Genomic DNA, 25,208 nt, shown 5'->3' on the forward strand with positions numbered 1-25,208 from the left:
CAATATCTCTTCTACCCTCATACTAACAGAATGTGAACCCTGCCACACAGCTGCCCAGAATAGTGACTTCATTTTCATCATCTTTGGTAGGTAAATGTGGTCATGTAGATAAGTTCTGGCTAATGAAATATAAGCAGAAGCGGCAGACAACCTCAGGCACATGATCTTCTTGCTTAAAGGCTTCCTGCTGGCTGGAATGCAGATGTGATGGCCAGAGCAGCCAGACTGGACCTTGAGATGACCTTGGTAATGAGGGGTATACTCAGAGAAGCAATAAGAAGGCAGGATCCCTGACTCTACAAAACACCGTATCAGTTCAACATTACCTTTCATATGACTTTTCTATAAGAGAGAAATAAACTTCTACCTTGTCTAAGTCACTATTATTTGGGGTTTCCTGATTATCTTGCACGCATTAGCTGCCCTGAACTAGTTTTATTACGACTGCCACTTACTCCCATTTCCTTGATACTTGATATTGGGCTAAACTGATTTGGCATTGTACTAGTGACAACCTATAGGAATTATGCATTCCATTTAGCATTTTCAAAGATTCCATTGTAAATGGATATTTAATAAGCTTTCTCACTTAACCCTAAAGAGCAATAGAACAGAGTCATGCATAAAAAGCCATAATTCAGTGAACTGTTTAATAATCACTTTCCAGAGTAATAACTGATTGTCAAAGACTGTACATCTAGGCAGGTCTCAACAGCGTAATGAAATCAGAACAATGAAAAGTGTCCCAGCTGTCTCAATCTTTCATTTCTTCAAAACCCTATTTCCAATGATTAAGAGATGAAGAGCTTGATACTAGAGATGTTCTTGAGGGGAAATCTGGCTGAAATGATGAGGTCTGGCTTTATTATAATCTTCTCCTGTGTGCCTAATAAATTTGTAGTAAGCCAAGCAAAGGACAGGAATTTTATTTACTGTATTATCTGTGAGATCTAAAAAGAAGATAGACTACCAATTTAAAAAGTGGGAAAGGGGTGGAGGATGCAGGGGATTTTACTCATTATCAAGACTGGCCAAATCTGATGACCAGAATGCCAATTAACATGTGATCATGGCAATCCTGCAGTGTTACTTAGATAATATCCAAAGCGTTGACTCTTCCTCCTAGCTGTTGGGAGTTCTTGGTAAAGCCACTGACACACTCCATTCTCTCAAGTCGAGGAGTCTCAGCAAGACCCCAATCCATCACAGATAAGATTTCAACTATGTCAAAAGAAGCTTTTCTTCCCCAAAAGGATGGGGACTCATAACCTATACCACTGGGCTAGAAAGAAAAAGTACATGCAGATATTTCTTCACCTTGAGAATAGCTAAAAGATTTTAAAATAAAATAAAGCTAATAAGATGAAGTAGACATGGGTCAGACTGTTATTCTGCCACGAGAGATGGCAGATAATGGCAATTTCATCTTTTATTCATATTAACAGCAACCTAAATTGGCAGAATCAGTGGTACTTGATTACGTATAACTGGTTAGTGATCATATAATCAACTGCTAATGCCGTCACTACCTATAATTCATCCCACCTGTATTCTTTCCCTTTATGACACAATCTTAGCCCAAGTCCCATTCCACACACACCATCTCTACCACCACCACACTGCTCTGTGAGCAGCAAATCCTTGCTTCTTGCTGACCTCCCAGGCCTAAGTGTGTTGGGTTTAGAGTCACCAGCAAGAGGCTATGGGTGGCCATCTCAGGACAGGAGAGTGTGATGGGCCTCTCACTAAATGCAGAGTCATCACAGGGATCTGAGAGGGGAAAACTCATAATGAGAAGTAATTCTGGTTACCTGGGGTCTGAGTCTTAAGACAATAAGGAGGGAAAAAAGAAAGGAAGATGGAGCAAAAGAGGAAAAGGAAGTGCCGTCAACATGATGTAGTAAGAATAAAAACAATTCTGGTCTCCTTGTCAAAGGAACTAAATTGGTTCTGATCCCAACTATGCTAATTGGCTGTACGGCCTTGCAAAAGTCACTTTCTCCCATTGGGTCTCAGTTTTGTTATCTAATGTATAATACAAAGTTAATCAGGTTATCTTCCAGCTCCAGACACTATTTTAATGAAAAATGAAGGTAAGAAAACACTACGGAAAAATTTATCACAGGACTCTAAAAGTCCTTTTCCATATAAGGACACAAAGTAAAATATGTAAAAGAAAATTTATTAAATGAGAATGTATTATTTTTAGTTTCAATGCAATAGACTAAGAATTTAACCTTTTTCCTACTATGTTCAAAAAAACTCATACAGATAATAAATATGGCTGATGTGTCAAGCCATCCTTCTCTATAGTGAGACCAAGATGCAGTGCAGCCCTCTGTGGGCTCCCAGATCCCGGGAGAACCCCTCCGCGCTGGGGCCTGAGCCGAGCTCTCCTTTGCAGATGGCCGCCGCCGGCTTTGTCCACTGTCCCACTGAGAACAAGCCCGACCTGGCTCAGTGTTTCTTCTGCTTCAAGGAGTTAGAAGGCTGGGAGCCAGATGACGACCCTATAGAATAACATAAAAAGCATTCATCTGGTTGTGCTTTCCTTTCTGTCAAGAAGCAGTTTGAAGAATTAACCCTCAGCGAATTTTTGAAACAGGATAAAGAAAGAGCCAAGAACAAAATTGCAAAGGGAGCCAACAATAAGCAGAAAGAATTTGAAGAAACTGCAAAGAAAGTCCACTGTGCCATTGAGCAGCTGGCTGCCTCGGAGCGACGCCACCCACCGTCACTGCCCCACAGAGACACAGACACATCGTTTCCAAGGCACGGCCCTCAGGGTTACCAGCTTTACTCTGGGGCCTCTTAACTGTGCCTTAGGGAAGGAGACCATCAACATTTTGAAATTAGAATATTTAAACAGTATTTTTGGTTTTTTTCTTGAAGGTGGTGCCAGGAGCTATTTCTGTTGTACAGCTGGCGCTAAGTACAGTGAGGGATTCTCTCTTTTCAAAAAAAAAAAGATGCAGTGCACTTTACAGTGGACTAAGGAAACCAGGTACTTGTAAGAGAATATTCTCCCCCAAATGACACACACGTTGGATAGTGTGCTGGATACCATCATACATACTGGATAATGTGCTGCACAGTCTATTAGATTACTTCCATTTGGGATGAAAGATGCTTAAACATGACTGTACTTGGCTAATTCTCAAGATTTTGATTTTCCTGTCAAAACTATCTCCCCATCCTTAAAATCCACGTTTACCTATTATGCTTTAAAACAAGCATTGTAAAGAATACAGCTGCCTAGCTGCAGGCTGTTTACAGCTACAGAATGACTGACTTAAATCACAACCAAATACTGTAGTTTTCAGTAATAAAAAATAAACGACTCACTGTGTACAATAAGTCAACATGTAACCTAACTGGGACATTTCAGTTGCTTCAATCTGCTGTCAAGGTAGCCATATTACTCTAAGCCCTAATATCAACTTTATGTTTTTTAAAACTGCTTTGAATTGCATAAACTCTTTCCTCTCATCTTACACAGAATAGGTAAAAATCATGACTTGAAGGTATCACAAATGGACCCAAACTCTACAGTGTTAAGGTGGCAATTAGTGCTATATTTTAAACATGCAGTTTATCAGCTGTACCCACCTCACCACCCACTGGAGGAGATTCTAAGCCCTTGGACTAGTCCTTAAAATTTAAAAGCATTAAAAAGGTCTATATTAGGAAATCAAAGTTAAAATTGAGTTGTGTATTGAAATAACAGGCCACAGAGGGGAAATGGCTTAATCCTAACTACCCAAATATCCAGTGAAAAACAATTTTAATAAGGTAAATAAAGAACTGTATCTGCAGATGGAAAGGGTAAACTGAAAGTTAATGAAAACATACCAATACTCAAGCCAAGGATTCTTAACTTGATGTTCTCCATGGATGAGTTTCTGGTTGTTAATGAAATTTTTAAATTAGAGCAAAAAGAATGTACGATCATATTTTATCTACCACATCTTTACACTAAAAATTTTATTGAGATATATTAAGATCAAGGGTTCTTAATCCTTTTTGTAGGCCTTATATCCTTATAAGGATTTAATTAAAGTTATTGATCCTCTCCCCAGGAAACTGTACATATATTTACTATTTACCAAATGCCACATGATTTTGTTACAACAGTACCCCACTTCCAGGTACCAATTTTTCTTTCAGTTAAATATCACCATATAAGAACTGTAACAAAATTTTTTAAGATTTATATGGAAACACAAAAGATCCTGAATAGCAAAAACAATCTTGCGAAAGAAGAACGGAGCTGGAGGAATCACGCTCCCTGATCTCAGACTATACTACAAAGCTAGAGTTGTCAGAACAGTATGGTACTGGCACAAAAACAGAAATATAGATCAATGGTACAGGATAGAATGCCCAGAGATAAACCCATGCACATATGGTCACCTAATTTATGACAAAGGAGCCAAGAACATACAATGGAGAAAAGAGACAGCCTCTTCAATAAGTGGTGCTGGGAAAACTGGACAGCTACATGTAAAAGAATGAAATTAGAATACTCCCTAACACCATACACAAAAATAAACTCCAAATGGATTAAAGACCTAAATGTAAGACTGGACACTACAAAACTCTTAGAAGAAAACATAGGAAAAACATGCTTTGACATAAACCACAGTAAGATCTTTTTTGACCCACCTCCTAGAGTAATGGAAATAAAAACAAAAATAAACAAATGGGACTTAATTAAACTTAAAAGCCTTTGCACAGCAAAGGAAACCATAAACAAGATGAAAAGACAACCATCAGAATGGGAGAAAATATTTGCAAATGAAGCAACAGACAAAGGATTAATCTCCACAATACACAAATAGCTCATGGAGCTCAATATCAAAAAACAAACAATCCAAGTAAAAAATGGGCAGAAAACCTAAACAGACATTTCACCAGGGAAGACATACAGGTGGCCAAGAGGTACATGAAAAAATGCTCAACATCTAATTATTAGAGAAATGAAAATCAAAATGCAATGAGGTATCACCTCACACCAGTCAGAATGGCCATCACCAAAAAATCTACAAATAATAAATGCTGGAAAGGATGTGGTGAAAAGGGAACCCTCCTGCACTGTTGGTGGGAATGTAAATTGAAACAACCACTATAGAAAACAGTATGGAGGTTCCTTAAAAAACTAAAAATGGAACTACCATATGACCCAGCAATCCCACTACTGGTCATATATCCTGAGAAAACCATAATTCAAAAAGAGACATGTACCACAATGTTCATTGCAGCACTATTTACAATAGCCAGGACATGGAACAAACCTAAATGTCCACCGACAGATAAATGGATAAAGAAGATGTGGCACATATATACAATGGAATATTACTCAGCCATAAAAAAAAATGAAATTGAGTTATGTGCAGTGAGGTGGATGGACCCAGATTCTGTCATACAGAGTGAAGTAAGTCAGAAAGAGAAAACAAACACCGTATGCTAACGCATATATATGCAATCTAAAAAAAAAGAAATGTTACTGATGAACCTAGTTGCAGGGCAGGAATAAAAATGTACACAGAGAATGGACTTGAGGACATGGGGTGGGAGGGGTATGCTGGGGTGAAGTGAGAGTAGCATCAACATGTATACACTACCGAAAGTAAAATAGTTAGCTAGTGGGAAGCAGCAGCATAACACAGGGAGATCAGCTCGGTGCTTTGCGATGACTTAGAGGGGTGGGATTGGGAGGATGGGAGGGAGGCTCAAGAGGGAGGGGATATGGGGACATGTGTATGCATATGGCTGATCCACTTTGGTGTACAACAGAAACTAACACAGTATTGTGAAGCAATTATACTCCAATAAAGATCTATTTTTAAAAAAGTCTACATTAGGAAATCAAAGTTAAAACTGAGTTATGTATTGAAATAACAATCCATAGAGGGGAAACGTCTTTATCCTAACTATACAAATAACTGTACCCAAAGTAACCAGAAAAAAGCAATTATTTCGCTAACATTTAAAAATTCTTGGGGATTCCCTGGCTGCCCAGTGGTTAGGACTTGGTGCTCTCACTGCCAGGGGCCGAGGTTCGATCCCTGGTCAAGGAACTAAGATCCTGCAATTTATGTGGCACGGACAAACAAATAAAAACCTCATGTGTACTCAAACCATGGCATATGTGAAAATGGATTACTTTCAAGATTCCAATTCATTTGTCCTTTATAGTCTAAATTAAGAGACTTTATTACACAAACAGGCAAAAGAAAAAAATCATTGCTGGGCAGTATCTGTACTAACAATCAGGAAAAAAGTACACCTGAATTCTATAATAAATTAGCATTTCATTTTTCAAGTAACTCTGTATTTCAATCTTGAAAAAAAATCCTCAGGGAAAATAAAATGTGCTTGTATCCAACCAAGAATAAGTTTATTTTAAAGGAGCAACTCCTAGCTTGGTTCAAAATTATTATTACAACCAAACCAGCTAAAGGAATAGGAATTTTCTCTCAAAAACTAATAAAAATAATATTTCCCACACTTTAAAAATGAATGAAATTAAACACATAAGCATCTTGTGTTTACTGAAGGCATCTAAATGTTATCTGAAAGACTTTAAAACTTCACAGGAAAAAAAAACTGTAAATCAAGAAACTTCTTAATCATTACATCATTTGTACTACTTTAAGCTGTTAACATCTATGAAAACAAAAAAGTACTGCACAAAGGGAATGTGTAAAAGAAAAGTGTAATAAATGCATCTGTCACTCTGAAGAGAAAAGATTTGTCCAAACTAGTCCCTCCCAATTGCACTGGTGACATTCAAACAATAGATTGCTTTTCTTTGCCCAGATCCTGGTAGGTTCCCTGATTTATACCTCCAATGAGCAAAACTTTGTTCCTAGGATAGGGAAACATAAAATTTGAAAAGCAAAGGGCCAAGGAAATGTTTAAATACTATTTAAAATGTTTAAATACTATACAGCTATTTAAAAGAATAAATTAAAAATCAATCTCCATTGATGTGTGTCAAAAAATAAGCTGCAGAATAATGTGTACCATATGTTCTTATTTTTATAAGAAAAAACCCTATATATGTATGTATGTGTACACATTTGTACTAAAGACTTAAGATACATAGAAGGATAAACAACAAGTATCAGTTACTGTTCGTGAGTTAAAGGGGATTTAGAAGAGAATTTATTACTGTTTCCCTATGTTTCTTCTTAAAACTTGTAAAAATAAACTTTATAAAGAATCTGGTAACATTTTAATTAAAGTTTCTGTTTTGAAGTAATTGTAGATTCATATTCACTTGTAGCAAATAATACAGAGATATCCCATGTACCCTTTATCAGCTTTCCCCAATGGGAATATCATGCAAAACTATAATACAAAATCACAGGCAGGATACTGACACTGACACAATCAAGATACAAAACATCTCCATCACCATGAGGCTTTCCCATGTCGCCTTTCTAAAGCTATACATACTTCCCTCTCACCCTGCCCTACTCCAAGCCTGTCCTCAACCCCTGGCAGCCACAAATCTGTTCTCCATTCCTAGAATTTAGTCATTTTAAGAATGTTGTATAAATGGAATTATACAGTATGTAACATTTTGAGATTGGATTTTTTGCTTCAGCATAATTTTCTGGGGATTCATCCAAATTGTTGCAGCTATCAATACTTTATTTCTTTTTATTACTGAGTAATATATGACCATTTACCCCTTGAAGGACATCAGGGTTATTTCTAGTTTTTGGTTATTAAGTACTACAAGCGTCTATGAACATTCATCTCAGGTTTTTCTTTGAATATAAATTTTCATTTCTCTAGGAAAAATGCACTGCTTTACCTCTGTCCCATAAATTTTGATATTTTGTACTTTTATTTTAATTTAGTTCAATTTTTTAAAATTCTCTGAGGCTTCCCCATTGACCCACGGATTATTTAGAACTCTAATGTTTAGTTCCCAAGTGTTTGGAGATTTTCTTCTTAACAGTCTGTTATTAATTTCTAGTTTGATTCCATTACGAGCAGAGAACACACTCTATATGAGTCAATTCTTTTTTTTTAAACATCTTTATTGGAGTACAATTGCTTTGTAATGCTGTGTTAGTTTCAGCTGTATAACGAAGTGAGTCAGCTCTACATATACATATATCCCCACATCTCCTCCCTCTTGTGTCTCCCTCCCACCTTCCCTATCCCACCCCTCTAGGTGGTCACGAAGCACTGAGCTGATCTCCCTGTGCTATGTGGCTGTTTCCCACTAGCTATCTATTTTACATTTGGTAGTGTATATATGTCCATGCCACTCTCTCACTTCGTCACAGCTTCCCCTTCCCCCTCCCCGTGTCCTCATGTCCATTCTCTACATCTGTGTCTTTATTCCTGTCCTGCCCCTAGGTTCTTCAGAACCATTTTTTTTAATTCCATATATATGTTAGCATATGGTATTTGTTTTTCTCCTTCTGACTTACGTCACTCTGTATGACAGACTCTAGGTCCATCCACCTCACTACAAATAACTCAATTTCGTTTCCTTTTATAGCTGAGTAATATTCCATTCTATATATGTGCCCCATCTTATTGATCCATTCATCTGTCAATGGACACTTAGGTTGCTTCCATTGTAAATAGAGCTGCAATGAACATTGTGGTACATGACTCTCTTTGAATTACGGTTTTCTCAGGGTATATGCCCAGTAGTGGGATTTCTGGGTTGTATTATAGTTCTATTTTTAGTTTTTTAAGGAACCTCCATACTGTTCTCCATAGTGGCTGTATCAATTTCCATTCCAACCAACAGTGCAAGAGGGTTCCCTTTTCTCCACACCCTCTCCAGCATTTATTGTTTGTAGATTTTTTTCATGATGGCCATTCTGACTGGTATGAGGAGACCCCTCATTGTAGTTCTGATTTGCATTTCTCTAATGATTAATGTTGTTGAGCATCCTTTCATGTGTTTGTTGGCAATCTGTATATCTTCTTTGGAGAAATGTCTATTTAGGTCTTTTGCCCATTTTTGGATTGGGTTTTTTGCTTTTTGATATTGAGCTGCTTGTAAATTTTGGAGATTAATCCTTTGTCAGTTGCTTCATTTGCAAACATTTTCTCCCATTCTGAGGGTGGTCTTTTCACCTTGTTTATGGTTTCCTTTGCTGTGAAAAAACTTTTAAGTTTAATTAAGTCCCATTTGTTTGTTTTTGTTTTTATTTCCATTTCTCTAGGAGGTGGGTCAAAAAGGATCTTACTGTGATTTATGTCATAGAGTGTTCTGCCTATGTTTTCCTCTAGGAGTTTTATAGTGTCCGGCCTTACATTTAGGTCTTTAATCCATTTTGAGCTTATTTTTGTGTATGATGTTAGGGAGTGTTCCAATTTCATTCTTTTACATGTAGCTGTCCAGTTTTCCCAGCACCACTTATTGAAGAGGCTGTCTTTTCTCCATTGTATATTCTTACCTATTTTATCAAAGATAAGGTGACCATATGTGCATGGGTTTATTTCTGGGCTTTCTATCCTGTTCCATTGATCTATATTTCTGTTTTTGTGCCAGTAACATACTGTCTTGATTACTGTAGCTTTGTAGTATAGTCTAAAGTCCAGGAGCCTGATTCCTCCAGCTCCGTTTTCTTTCTCAAGATTGCTTTGGCTATTATGGGTCTTTTATGTTTCCAGAAAAATTGTGAAATTTTTTGTTCTAGTTCTGTGAAAAATGCCACTGGTAGTTTGATAGGGATTGCATTGAATCTGTAGATTGCTTTGGGTACTATAGTCATTTTCACAATGTTGATTCTTCCAATCTAAGAACGTGGTATATCTCTCCATCTGTTTGTATCATCTTTAATTTTTTTCATCAGTGTCATAGCTTTCTGCACACAGGTCTTTTGTCTCCTTAGGTAGGTTTACATCTAGGTATTTTATTCTTATTGTTGCAATGGTAAATGGGAGTGTTTCCTTTATTTCTCTTTCAGATTTTTCATCATTAGTGTATAGGAATGCAAGTGATTTCTGTGCATTAATTTTGTATCCCCCTACTTAACCAAATTCATCGATTAGCTCTAGTGGTTTTCTGGTAGCATCTTTAGGATTCTCCATGAAGAGTATCATGTCTTCTGCAAACAGTGACATCTTTACTTCTTCTTTTCCAATTTGGATTCCTTATATTACTTTTTCTCTGATTGCTGTGGTTAAAACTTCCAAAACTACATTGAATAGTAGTGGTGAGAGTGGACAACTTTGTCTTGCTCTTGACCTTAGAGGAAATGGTTTCAGTTTTTCACCATTGAGAACAATGTTGGCTGTGGGTTTGTCATATATGGCCTTTATTATGTTGAGGTAAGTTCCCTCTGTGCCTACTTTCTGGAAGGTTTTTATCATAAATGGGTGTTAAATTTTGTCAAAAGCATTTTCTGCATCTATGGACATGATCATATGGTTTTTCTCCTTCAATTTGTTAATATGGCTTATCACATTGATTGATTTGCATATACAGAAGAATCCTTGCATTCCTGGGATAAATGCCACTTGATCATGGTGTATGATCCTTTTAATGTGCTGTTGGATTCTGTTTGCTAGTATTTTGTTGAGGATTTTTGCATCTATGTTCATCAGGGATATTGGCCTGTAGTTTTCTTTCTTTGTGACACCTTTGTCTGGTATTGGTATCAGGGTGATGGTGGCCTTGTAGAATGAGCTTGGGAGTGTTCTTCCCTCTGCTATATTTTGGAAGAGCTTGAGGAGGATAGGTATTAGCTCTTCTCTAAATGTTTGATAGAATTTGCCTGTGAAGCCATCTGGTCCTGGGCTTTTGTTTGTTGGAAGATTTTTAATCACAGCTGCAATTTCAGTGCTTGTGATTGGTCTGTTCATATTTTCTATTTCTTCCTGGTTCAGTCTCGGAAGGTTGTGTTTTTCTAAGAATTTGTCCATTTCTTCCAGGTTGTCCATTTTATTGACATATAGTTGCTTGTAGTAATCTCTCATGATCCTTTGTATTTCTGCAGTGTCAGTTGTTACTTCTCCTTGTTTATTCCTAATTCTATTGATTTGAGTCTTCTCCCTTTTTTTCTTGATGTGTCTGGCTAAAGGTTTATCAATTTTGTTTATCTTCTTAAAGAACCAGATTTAGTTTTACTGATCTTTGCTATTGTTTCCTTCATTTCTTTTTCCTTTACTTCTGATCTGATCTTTATGATTTCTTTCCTTCTGCTAACTTTGGGGTTTCTTTGATCTTCTTTCTCTAATTGCTTTAGGTGTAAGGTTAGGTTGTTTATTTGAGATGTTTCTTATTTCTTGAGGTAGGATTGTATTGCTATAACCGTCCCTCTTAGAACTGCTTTTGCGGCATCCCATAGGTTTTGGGTCGTCGTGTTTTCATTGTCATTTTTTTCTAGGTAATTTTTGATTTCCTCTTTGATTTCTTCAGTGATCTCTTGGTTATTTAAATAAACATGTTTAGCCTCCATGTGTTTGTATTTCTTACAGATTTTTTCCTGTAATTGATATCTAGTCTCATAGCGTTGTTGTCAGAAAAGATAACCTGATACGATTTCAGTTTTCTTATATCTACCAAGTTTTGATTTGTGACCCAAGATATTATCTATCCTGGAGAATGTTCCATGAGAACTTGAGAAGAAAGTGTATTCTGTAGTTTCTGGATGGAATGTCCTATAAATATCAATTAAGTCCATTTTGTTTAATGTATCATTTAAAGCTTGTGTTTCCTTATTTATTTTCATTTTGGTTGATCTGTCCATTGGTGAATGTGGGATGTTAAAGTCCCCTACTATTATTGTGTTACTGTCGATTTCCCCTTTTATGGCTGTTAGCGTTTGCCTTATGTATTGAAGTGCTCCTATGTTGGGTGCATAAATATTTACAACTGTTATATCTTCTTCTTGGATTGAGCCCTTGGGCATTATGTAGTGTCCTTCTTTGTCTCTTCTAATAGTCTTTATTTTAATGTCTATTTTGTCTGATATGGGAATTGCTACTCCAGCTTTCTTTTGATTTCTATTTGCATGGAATATCTCTTTCTATCCCTTCACTTTCAGTCTGTATGTGTCCCTAGGTCTGAAGTGGGTTTCTTGTACACAGCATATATATGGGTCTTGGTTTTGTATCCACTCAGCCAGTCTGTGTCTTTTGGTTGGAGCATTTAATCCATTTACATTTTAGGTAGTTACCGATATGTATGTGCCTATTCGCATTTTCTTAATTGTTTTCGATTTGTTATTGTAGGTCTTTTCCTTCTCTTGTGTTTCCTGCTTAGAGAGGTTCCTTTAGCATTTGTTGTAAAACTGGTTTGGTGGTGCTGAATTCTCTTAGCTTTTGCTTGTCTGTAAAACTTTTGATTTCTCTGACGAATCTGAATGAGATCCTTGCTGGGTAGAGTAATCTTGGTTGTAGGTTTTTCCCTTTCATCACTTTAAATATGCCCTGCCGCTCCCTTCTGGCTTGGAGAGTTTCTGCTGAAAGATCAGCTCTTAACCTTATGGGGATTCCCTTGTATGTTATTTGTTGCTTTTCCCTTGCTTTTTTTTTTTTTTTTTTGCTGTACTCGGGCTTCTCACTGTTGTGGCCTCTCCCGTTGCAGAGCACAGGCTCCGGATGTGCAGGCTCAGCAGCCATGGCTCATGGGCCCAGCCACTCCTCAGCACATGGGATCTTCCCAGACCGGGACACAAACCTGTGTCCCCTGCATTGGCAGGCAGACTCTCAACTACTGCGTCACCAGGGAAGCCTCTCCCTTGCTGTTTTCAATATTTTTCTTTGTATTTAATTTTTGATAGTTTGATTAATATGTGTCTTGGTGTGTTTCTCCTTGGATTTATCCTGTATGGGCCTCTCTGCGTTTCCTGGACTTGATTGACTATTTCCTTTCCCATATTAGGGAACTTTTCAACTATAATCTCTTCAAATATTTTCTCAGTCCCTTTCTTTCTCTCTTCTTCTTCTGAGACCTCTATGATTTGAATGTTGGTGCATTTAATGTTGTCCCAGAGGTCTCTGAGTCTGTCCTCAATTCTTTTCATTATTTTTTCTTTAATCTGCTCTGTGGTAGTTATTTCCACTATTTTATCTTCCAGATCACTTATCTGTTCTTCTGCCTCAGTTTTTCTGCTATTGATTCCTTCTAGAGAATCTTTCATTTCATTTATTGTGTTGTTCATCATTTTTTGTTTGCTCTTTAGTTCTTCTAGGTCCTTGTTAAACGTTTCTTGTATTTTCTCCATTCTATTTCTAAGATTTTGGATCATCTTTACTATCATTACTCTGAATTCTTTTTCAGGTAGACTGCCTACTTCCTCTTCATTTGTTTGGGCTGGTGGGTTTTTACCTTGCTCCTTCATCTGATGTGTGTTTCTCTGTCTTCTCATTTTGCTTAACTTACTGTGTTTGGGGTCTCCTTTTCGCAGGCTGCAGGTTTGTAGTTCCCTGTGTTTTTGGTGTCTGCCCCCAGTGGCTAAAGTTGGTTGAGTGGGTTGTGTAGGCTTCCTGGTGGAGGGGACTGGTGCCCGTGTTCTGGTGGGTGAGGCTGGATCTTGTCTTTCTGGTGGGCAGGACCACATCCGGTGGTGTGTTTTGGGGTGTCTGTGAGCTTATTATGATTTTAGGCAGCCTCTCTGCTAATCGGAGGCATTGTGTTCCTGTCTTGCTAGTTGTTTGGTCTAGGGTGTCCAGCACTGTAGCTTACTGGTCTTTGAGTGGAGGTGGGTCTTAGTGTTGAGATGGAGATCTCTGGGAGAGCTTTTGCCATTTGATATTACGTGAAGCCGGGAGGTCTCTGGTTGACCAATGTCCTGAACTCAGCTCTCCCACCTCAGAGGCACAGGCCTGATACCTGGCCAGAGCATCAAGACCCTGTCAGCCACACAGGTTTTGGGAAGTCTGAGCAACCAAACCAAAAAACAAATCCACCAATGATAACAAGTGCTAGAAACCATACTAAAAAAAAAAAAAATCAGACAGACAGAACCCTGGACAAATGGTAAAAGCAAAGCTATACAGACAAAATCACACAGAGAAGCATAGGCATACACACTCACAAAAAGGAGAAAAGGGAAAAATATATATATATCTATATTTTAAAAAAAAGAGTGTAACCAAATCAATAAACAAATCCACCAATGATAATAAGCTCTAAGTACTAAACTAAGATAAACACAAAACCAGAAACGAATTAGACCCAGAAAGCAAACCCCAAGTCTACAGTTGCTCCCAAAGTCCACCACATCAATTTTGGGATGATTCGTTGTCTATTCAGGTATTCCACAGATGCAGGGTACATCAAGTTTATTGTGGAGGTTTAATCCGCTGCTCCTGAGGCTGCACAGTGAATTTTCCTTTATCTTCTTTGTTTGCACAGCTCCTGAGGTTCAGCTTTGGATTTGGGCCCCCTCTGTGTGTAGGTCACCTGAGGGCATCTGTTCCCCACCCAGACAGGATGGTGTTAAAGTAGCAGCTGATTAGGGGGCTCTGGCTCACTCAGGCCAGGAGGAGGGAGGGGTACAGATGTGGGACGAGCCTGCGGCAGGCAGAGGCCAGCGTGATGTTGCACCAGCCTGAGGTGCGCCGTGTGTTGTCCCAGAGAAGTTGTTCCTCGATCACGGGACCCTGGCAGTGGCAGGCTGCACAGGCTCCTGGGAGGGGAGGTGTGGATAGTGACCCGTGCTTGCACATAGGATTCTTGGTGGCTGAAGCAACAGTGTTAGCATTTCATGCCAGTCTCTGGTGTTCGTGCTGATAGCCACAGCTCATGCCCGTCTCTGGAGCTTGTTTAGGTGGTGCTCTGAATCCCCTCTCTTCACACACCCCAAAACAATGGTCTCTTGCCCCTTAGGCAGTTTCAGACTTTTCCCCAAACTCCCTCCCAGCTAGCTGTGGTGCACTAGCCCCCTTCAGGCTGTGTTCACACCGCCAACCCCAGTCCTCTCCCTGGGATCTGACCTCCAAAGCCAGAGCCTCAGCTCCCAGCCCCCACCCATCCCAGCAGGTGAGCAGAGAAGCCTCTCAGGCTGGTGAGTGCTGGTCAGCACTGATCCTCTGTGTGGAAATCTCTCTGCTTTGCCCTCTGCACCCCTGTTGCTGCACTCTCCTCCATGGCTCCGAAGCTTCCCCCCCACAGCTACCCCCCATCTCTGCTCTTGAAGGAGTTTCCTAGTGTGTGGAAAATTTTCCTCCTTCACAGCTCCCTCCCAGAGGTGCAGGTCCCATCCCTATTCTTTTGTCTCTGTTTTTTCTTTTGTCTTTTGCCCTACCCAGGTACGTGGGGAATGTCTTGCCTTTTGGGAAGTCTGAAGTCTTCTGCCAGCGTTCAGTAGGTGTTCTGTAAGAGCTGTTCCACACGTAGATGTATTTCTGATGTGTCTGTGGGGAGGAAGATGATCTCCACGTCTTACTCCTCTGCCATCTTGAAGGTCTCCCCTGATGTCAATGCTTTTCAACTTACTGATGTTCATTTTTATGGACCAGATATGGTCTTAGTATATGTCACATGGACAGTGACAAAAATGTGCCTTCTGCTGCTGTTAGGTGCAGTGTTCTAAAAATGTACATTCGATCCTGATGTTTGATGGTATTGTTGAGTTCTATATTCTTGGGAAATTTCTATCTAGTTTTCTATCAATTGTTGAAAGAAGGGTGTTGACATCTTCAACTATGACTGTAGATTCATCTATTTCTCCTTTCAGTTTTTACTTCACATATTTTTTCAGCTCTGTTGTTTGGTTCATACAAATTTAGGATTGCTTTGTCTTCTTAATGGATTGAACCTTTTATCATATTATAATGCCCATTGTGTCTCTAGTAATTTTCTTTGTTCTGAAGTCTACTTTAACTGAAATTAATATAGCCCCTCCTATTTTCTTTTGAAGAAGGTGTGCCTGATGTCTTTTTCATGCTTTATTTTAAACCTGCCTATATCATTATACTGGAAGTATGTTTCTTGTAAACAATATATAGTTGGGTTATATATGGAATACACTTGCCAATCTCTGCTTTCAATCAGTATATGTAGACCATTTACCTTTAATGTCACTATCGATATATTTGAGTTTGAAACTGCTACTTTATTTCTTGTTTTCTTTTTATTCTCTGCTTTTTGCTTATGTTTACTTTTTACCTGCCTTCCTGTGGGTTACTTAAAATTTTTTAATTCTATTTTGATTTATCTATAATGTTTTTTGAGTGAATCTCTTTGTATAGCTTTTTTGGTCATTGCTCCAGATAATACATTATATATACATAACTTATTACAGTCTACTGGAATTGTTATTTTCCAATTACTGTGAACTATAGAAACCATATTCCCTTTATATCTATTTACCTTCCCCTATTTATAATTGTCTTAAATATTTCCTCTACATACATTTAAAATCACATCAAACAGCATTATAATTTTAGCATCAACCATCAAATACATTTGAAAAGCTCAGGAGAAGGAATGTCTATTGTATTTAGCCATAGTTTTTGCTTATTATATTCTTTCTTTCTTCCTGGTGTTTGTTCCAAGTCCTTTCTTCTAATCATTGCTTTCTGTTTAGAGAACTTCCTTTAGTCATCCTTTTAGGGTAAGACTGCAAGTGACAAATTCTCTTAGCTTTCCTTCATCTGAGAATGTCTTGATTTTCCCTACATTCTTGAAGGATAATTTGCCTAGATACAGAATTTTGGGTGGACAGTTCTTTTCTTTCAGCATTTGAAAATGCTGTGCCAATCCTTCTGGCCTCCATGGTTTCCAGTGAGAAATCCCGTCATTCAAGTTGCTTTTCCCTATATGTAACACATTGTTTCTCTCTCATTGCTTTCAAAGACTTTTTCCTTTTCTTTAGTTTTCAAAAGTTTGACTATTACATGTTTTGGTGTGGATTCCTTTGGGTTTCTTTGGTTTGGGCTTTTGTCATTTTCCAGAACTTTGATGGCAGGAAGGTTAGATCTTCTGTTATAGTCCCACAAGTCCCTGAGGCTCTATTTTTTTTCCCCCAGTCTATTGTCTCTCTGTTGTTCAGACTGAGAAAATTGTATTGTTCCATCCTTGTGTTCACTGATTCTTTCCACTGTCTCCCCTCCGTTCAGTTTTTGAGCCATCCATTGAGTTTTATTTCAATTACTGTATTTTTTAGTTCTAAATTTTTTCTTTGGTTCTCTTTATATGCTCTGTTTCTTTACTGAGACTTTCTATTTCTCTGCTAAGACTTTCTCTTTTTCTCATTGTTCCAAGTGTGCTCATTATTATTGCTCATTGGGGTTTTTTTTTTTTTTTTTGAGGGCCACTTTAAAATCTTTGTCAGATAATTCTAACATCTCAGTCATCTCAATGTTGGTATTCATTCTTTTTTTCTTCCAAGTCTAAATGTTCTCAGTTCTTGGTATGACAAGTGATTTTCTATTGAAACCTGGACATTTGGGGTATTATGAGAGTCTGGATCTTATTTAAACATTCCTCTGAAACTGCTCTAGTAGGGGCAGTAGGAGGAGGGCCAAGGCTGCCTCATTACTGCCAGGTAGGGATAGTGGTCCAAATTCCCAGCTTGGTCTCCACTGGCACCAGAGGTAAGGGGCTCCCTGCTATTGCTGGGCGGGAGTAGGAGTTCTGGCCCCCACTAGGCCTCTACTGATACCATTCTGGTGGGGAGGGACAGAAGTCTCTCATCACCGTTCCCTACAAGGTGTCCAGTGACACTACAGGGGCTAGGTGGGTGGGTAGGGTAGCCTCTTTACTGCCAGGCAGTGTTGAAAGTCTTGACTCTCCACTAACACCACATCATTAGGGAAGGAGTTGGGGTACCTTGTTTCAGCCTGGTAAGAGTGGAAGTTTAGGCTCCCCCCTCAGCCCTGGCTGGCAGGGGTGGGGATAGGGCCATAGGTTTTTCTGTGGTGTTTGACTAAAGTAGCACAGTTATTGTCTAAAAGTTTCATCTTGCTAGGCTGCCCCTTTCTTGATCCTTAGCTAAAGAGAGCAGGCTTTTGCTGGGGCTTTTTCTGTCTGCATCCATTGGCATTCTTAGGTTGCCAGCTTCTTTAGCTCCAAATCTGGCAGACATGAGACCAAAAGAAAACCTGAGAACTCATCAGGTTATGTGATTCCTTGGATCCCAAAGTCCCTAGCCAGTCTGCTTCTCTCTACCTTTTGGAGTCTTCTCATGTTTGTTTTATAAATAACATCTAAGGTTTGTACTTAGTTGTACTTAGCAGGAAGAAGAGGGAAAAGTACATCTATTTCATCTTCCCTAAAGTTAAAGGCAGACATAAGTTTTATGATAAAACATTTGCTTGTGAGCTATACATTATTTGTTTAAAGAAGACCTTAGAACATGAATTCCCTCTTACCTGGGTCATGTTAAGCCATTTTTCTTTTGAGCTATATGGTCAAAAACAACTACACATGACAGAAGCCAGGATGGGCTGATTCCTTCATCCTCAATTAATATCTGGAAGGTAGTCTCTGAACTTCAGTCTCATATAATTAGAATGTATTTTGTGAGTGATAGTATTGAACTCCTCAGTAAAACAAACAAAGGACTTTATAACATTTCTATCCCTCCTGCCATAGTCTATGCATACTGTTTAAGACAGTAGTTCCTAACTAGATGGGAGGTTAAAAGGGGAACGATTTTGCCCTTCTCCCCAGGGTCTCATTCAGCAACATCTAGAGATATTCCAATTGTTATGACTTGGTGGTGGGGAGGGTGACGAGAGGATCATACTACTGGCATCTACTGGGTAGAGGCCAGGGATAATTCTAAACATCCTACAATTACAGGACAGCCACCCACAACGAAGGATTATTCAAACAAAGAGTTAAGTGCCAAGGTTGAGAAACCCTGGTTTAGATGTTTGACCTACATTTGACAGCTGAGTTTAATCTTTAGATATTCTGTGCACCTTTTGGCCTATGTAATTGTTTGTGGAACTCTGAATGCTAGGTCTGAAAGGGCTCTGCCTAAACTCTGAACAGAGACAGCATACCCTGCCAGGACTGTCTTATACTTTGGCTTTCCCTCCAGGGACTGGCTCCAAATTAAGATGTCTAAAGTAAAGAACCATATTCCTTGCTTATCATGGAGAGAACATTGTTTATATATACTCCAAATGTTTAAAACAAGTGTCCTTATTGTAATCTTAAGAATTTTTAATATCATAATTTAGATACCACTTTTACACTTGCATTCTCATTGCTTTCTCTTACCTACCCAGCCACAGCCATTTTGACAAATTCCCCATTGTTCTTCTCTCACCCTAATAAAACTTCTGAAACCAAGATAATGCAAAGCTCCATCTTCCGGAATTGTTGGGTGGGGGGCAGGCAGAGGCAAAGTTTTAAAAGCAAGAACAAAATCTAGCTACACAAAAAAATCAATACAATGGAAGGCAGTATGGGACTGAGGCATTTGAAACTGGCCAAGTCTTACAATGCAGGGCTAGTTAGTGACCCTGGCTTCTGACCCTAATCCTCCAGGCCACTCTCCTACATAAAACAATTCAGGTAACTGAAGCACCAAAAAAGGATACACAAGAGAAATGGAATACCAGAAAGAACAGAATTCACTGTCCCAGGGCCCATTCGTCACTGATACACTCCCTTCTTATATTCTATTCTATTTGAACCCTTCAAAATGTACTTCCTCTATGGGGCCTTGCTCTAAAAGTGTAACTTTCCCCAACTGTACAGGACCTCGAGCCAGCTTCTAATATAGGCCCCTCTTCATGTCACATGCCTTGACTATGTCACAGAGTTCTTCTCACAGGGGCAGGCAATGAGGCTTTGTTCTCTCCATTGAGGCTCTCCAGTGTGCATCCCTGATTCATTTTCTGTTAGGCCCACAGAAAACCTAATTAGAAATACCCATTTTGAAACGGCCTGAGCAGTCACACTGATCTTGTTCAGTAACCGTATCGAGGTATGGGTCTTAACTGAAAACATTTGTCCCATTCTGCCGACAAACATTAGGTCAAAGACGACACTGGGGACTCTTGTCCTTACACGTTTTTGTTTCCCTAATGGGCTTTAGGATCACATTCCTTAAATCACAGCCAAGAGTATATTCTGGGCTGAAACTATTTTAAAGACATAATGTGGCAGCAGTATTCTGTGTACTAACAAGAGGTTTGGAGCTGCAGCCAAGAACAGTAATAGAATCTTCTTCCCCCCTAAGTGCCATTCTCAAAAAAAAAAACTCTCTCTCTCTCTCTGTCCTTTCCTCCTTCCCTTCTTCCCTCCCTCTCTCCCTCTCTCTCTTTCTGTGTGGGACTCAGATTCCCCTGCTATTATTTTTACTTTGAAGGTCCCTGTCAAGGCAAAGTCTATATAATGAACAAAATATCTTAAACTATGACCCTATCTAGCTTTGCTCCCTGCTGGGGACACATCACAATCAACAAATAGCCAGCCCTGGCATGCTTCCAGTCTACTCTCTGGGGTGTGACCGGCTGGGATGGAATCCCAGCTCTGCTCTGCCTTAGTTGCAGGACTGTGAGCCAATCCTCTTAACCTCACGAAAGCCAGGAAGCCTCTTATGTAAAATGGGGCTCTCATGGGTACCCACCTGATGGGGTTGTCATTGGGACAAATAATCACTTATAGTCTCTATAATTGGGAAGACCTAGAAAGTAAATTTTTTAAAGATATTTTAAGAGAACGGTTTTCACTGAAAATAGTACAGAACTCTTATAAATTCAACTTATTAGTAATATACTGATCTTCTTAAGATATAGATTCACTGTTAATAATAATAAACTGTACAGAAGAAGATTCTTTCATATAAAACATCTGCTAAATCAATACTAAATAATCACAAAGACTTTGAAAGGAAAGGTTACCAGTGATGCATTACTCAGGTCTAAAAACTAATGTTCTTTGTACCAGTTTTTGAAATATACTCTCAATTATTTTCACTTTTTAAAGAGGATATACTCCCTCGATGGAAAATTCAAAGAACCTGAATAACACCCCAGCGTTTTGTCTAGCTTATAACACACCACATGCACTTATTTTATGTTTGTATCCTTAAGTTACATTTACCCAGGAGAAATACTACTCTCCTTTTGGGTCACCTACTTCCATTTTAATGTCGTAGTTCTGGCCGAGAACGCTCTGGATGAGCTCTTTGATGCTCGGGTCGGAGGCCAGCTGGGCCTCGGACTGAAGCGAGGCGATGATCTCGATGGATGCCGGGATCGCTCGCACGGGCTGCGGGGCCTGCGGTGCGGCCTCCCGCGCGTCACTCGGCGGATTGCTCTCGCGGTCGGTTTTGGAAACCGACACGGGGTCTTCCCGCGACTCGCCGCGCGAGCCCTCGCGCAGGAAGCGGGTGTGAATCCTCACTTCACTCCGCCGGCCGGCCGCCTCCGAGTCTCCCTCGTCTCCGGACAAGAAGCTGCCCTTCCTCTCTCTGGCCTTGCGGGCCTCCGCGAGCCGAGCCGGCTCCTGGCTCGCGTCGCGGCCCCCGGCCGGGTCGAGGACCGGCTTGGAGCCCGCGGGCCGTGGGCTCCTGGCGCCCTGGTGCGCCCGGACCTTCCCCCTGGGCGCAGGTGGCGGCATCAGGACCACGGGTCTGGACGTGCCCGCCCTGGAGGCGATGACCGGCGGCTTCTTCTGGGGCCGGTGCCGGAGGAACGCGGAGCTCCGCAAGTAGAAGTCCTGGGGGCAGAAGGGCCGGGTCTTCCCGGAAGCGGCCGCCTCGCTCGGGCCCGGGGTCCGCGCTGCGCCTCGGGGCGCCGGCTGCGGGAGGGCCGCAGCGAGGGGCGCACGGCCTTTGGCCTGAGGGGAGCCTGGTGGCTTTTGGGGTCTGGCGCGGGAAACGCTCCACTTCCCCCCATGCCGGGCCGGACCGGCGACCCGGAGGCCGAAAACAGGGACTTCACCCACAGCCGGCTTGGAGGCCAACTTCTCCTTGAATCGGAGAAATTCCTTTTTAGTCTCCTTGCGAAACTTCTCAAGCTCTTTAAAGATGTACGATTCTTCTTTGTATTTCAGTCCAAACTGCTTAGAAATCGTGGACATCTGGACTAATTTGTCCTGTGAAATAACAGTAAATTAATATTATACATATATACATGAAAACTACTGATAAACAAAATTCCAGCTCAAAAAAGCTTCTCATGGTAGAGCACTCACTGTGCTTGCTGAAGCACGATGGGTAGTATTCGTTTATATCATTTTAAGTCCAACTATTGGCCTTTTCACAGTAATAATGAAAAACCTTTAAATCAGTGACATTTTCACAGTGAGAGTTTCCGAAACCCCTAGTGGGTTTACTTTAACGTTTCTTTAGACTATAATGTGGTGCCCCAATTCCAGGCAAGAGAGACCACACTCCACATAGGCCTAGAAAATCTAAAGTAACCCTGCCAAGAAGAGAGAACAGAGGTCAAATGTGGCCTCGATCCTACCTGCACACATGTTTTCCAATTGCTCAGGGTTTTTCAAAAATATTAATTCATAGCCAACAATTTTAAATTGAGAGATTTTCATATAAAAATGCAGATTTGCAGTTTCTCTGTAAAAAAAAAAAAAAATGAAGGCCCTGGCAATTCAAGACCCAAATCCCTACTCTCGTGGCAGAGTAGCAATTTCCCTTTACTTCTCCAGCTGGTCCCAGGTGTCTCCATTTCTTACCCAGCCCACTTGCCTCAATGTTTGACAAGAAATAAAGCAGAGTGTATGAAAGGTGAGAGGTGATCAGCCACAAGGTAGGCTGCAGTGAGATCAGGAGGCCTTGAATGCCAAGTGTTTGTACTTTTTCTGTGGGCTACTGGAAACCATTCAAAAACTTTTAACAGAAAAGTGGCTTGATAGGTTCTGGGGCTTGGGGCATACTAATGTTAAGTGGGAGAAAGAATAGAGAGAGGGCAGGTATGAGTCTGCAAGGCCTAAGGCCTGGGTTTGGTAACAGCCAAGTGAAAATACTATATAAGGTAAAACTGATAGGATCTGGCCAATGACTAGGAATAAATAAAATAGCAACTTTGAATCGATTTTATGAAGTCTTGGTCATAACCAAGTACATAAGAAAGCTGTTGCTAGTCACTGAACTTTACACTTAAAAACTGTTAAGATGGTAAACTTTATGTGTATTATCACAATATAAAAGAAAAACTTATGCTATTCAGCAGAGCCAGCTATCAATGATTACAAGTGAATCTTGAGATCTTGAAAGCTCTGGGATCAATACCAAAAGCCAAGATAACAAGAAATACAAATAGAGAATGGCTAATGACAGAGTCTTCTGACACTCACAGGTGGGAGGTAGGAGGAGCTAGAGCAATCACAGAGTTGGGAAAATGAGAAGAGAGTTCCACAGAACCCAAGGAGAGAAGAGTGTCAAGAAATAAGGGTAAAACAATGAAAATAAAAGCAGAAAGTAATAAATTAGAAAAACTAATTTACTTATTTCTTAGAAAACCCAAGGCCAAGGTTCTTTGAAAATAAAATAAAATAATAAAGCAGAAATACCTCTGGAATATCATCATTATTTGCAAATGTGATTATCTACCTAGAAAACATAAGCACTAAAAGAACTGTTTAGAATTATAATAGAGGTCTGCAAGGCATTTAAATTTTTTAAATTAATACCAAAAAAAACCCCCAATAACTTCCTTTACACCAAAAGCATAATGGTAAAATTCCATGTATAATTTATTTAAAGGAGTAAATATCTAGGAATAAACATAACAAGAAATGTGCTGAAACTTCATGAATAAATTTTTTAATTTTACTGAAGGACATAGAAGAAAGACTCTACTAAATAGGCAGTTAATGTTCCTTGGTAAGAAAACCAAATATTTTAATTTTATCAGGTCTTCCCAAAATACTGTACTGGTTTAATGCCATCATAATCAAAACTGAAAAATGATATTTTGAAATTTGAAAAGTAATTCTGGATTCATTTGAAATAATAAACAGGGTAGATTAGCCAAAATTTTGAAAAAGAGAAATGAGGGAGCACTTGTCCAGCAAGATAATTAAAACTCATATGGATATAAGAATTAAAATTGAAACACTGCCGATAGAATCCACATGTAAACTGAATGAGCAAAAGAATTAAGAATAATATGGGTTATATTATAATAACAGCATTAAATAACAGCATTAAAAAGAAGAATTAATCAATAGATTGTGCTGAGGCAATTGGTTGACTATGATGGGGGTAGGGGTGGGTGGTGAGGGGGATTACTGCATTTTATGACAAAATACAATGGGTTAAAACAAATATAGAAAGAAATATTTTCTTATGTTCCTTTGCATTTCTTTGCTTATCACCTGTCCACATTTCTTGGTTGAATTTCTTTTATATCACCTCATAAGAGAGTTATTTTTACAATTAGATTTCTTCGTTTATCATGTAGTGAGAGCAATATGAAGAAAACATCCTCTTTAGCCTCTAAGTAAAGTCAAATTGCTTTTAATCACTAAAATAGCCATTTTTGGTTCTCCAATTCAAGACCCTGCTATATGACAGAGCTCTCATCTGGGAATCAATAGGCTTTCTTTCTCCACCCAGCTCCACCACTGACTAGACCTTGCACAATTTAATACTATCCATAACAAGATTTCTTATTAAAAAGTGAAAATAGGGCTTCCCTCGTGGCGCAGTGGTTGAGAGTCTGCCTGCCGATGCAGGGGACACGGGTTCGTGACCCAGTCTGGGAAGATCCCACATGCCGCAGAGCGGCTGGGCCCGTGAGCCATGGCCGCTGAGCCTGCGCATCCAGAGCCTGGGAGAGGCTCTGGAGAGGCAATGGGAGAGGCCACAGCAATGAGAGGCCTGCGTACCGCAAAAAAAAAAAAAAGTGAAAAAAATCATCTGTTGCCTCTTTTCCAAGCTGTAGAATATGAACATTAGAAATGACTTCTAGGGCTTCCCTGGTGGTACAGTGGTTAAAAATCCGCCTGCCAATGCAGGGGACACGGGTTCAAGACCTGGTCCGGGAAGATCCCACATGCCACAGAGCAACTAAGCCCGTGAGCCACAACTACTGAGCCCGCATGCTGCAACTACTGAAGCCTGTGTGCCTAGAGCCTATGGTCCGCAACGAGAGAAGCCACCACAATGAGAAGCCTGCACACCACAATGAAGAGTAGCCCCTGCTCACCAAAGTGAGAGAAAGCCTGCACGCAGTGACGAAGACCCAATGCAGCCAAAAATAGATACATTTTTAAAAAAAATTAAATCACTTCTAAAGCCCTTAAGGAAGTTTCCTTATTTAAAAAATGCTGTAAAATC

The 25,208-nt window shown here is 39.8% G+C and overlaps 1 protein-coding gene across 1 annotated transcript in view; it reads right to left on the reverse strand.

Annotated features, from left to right (window-relative positions):
• The window catches only part of TTC6 (tetratricopeptide repeat domain 6), a 199,394-nt gene extending 177,409 nt beyond the window's left edge, over nt 1–21,985 (reverse strand). The window contains exon 1 of the mRNA XM_065871682.1: nt 21,041–21,985. Coding sequence (XP_065727754.1) covers nt 21,041–21,985 — 945 coding nt within the window. The remainder of the gene's footprint in view (nt 1–21,040) is intronic.
• Between the last annotated feature and the right edge of the window lie 3,223 nt (nt 21,986–25,208).

This window comes from Phocoena phocoena, chromosome 2 (assembly GCF_963924675.1).
Source record: "Phocoena phocoena chromosome 2, mPhoPho1.1, whole genome shotgun sequence".
Classification (NCBI taxonomy): domain Eukaryota; kingdom Metazoa; phylum Chordata; class Mammalia; order Artiodactyla; family Phocoenidae; genus Phocoena; species Phocoena phocoena.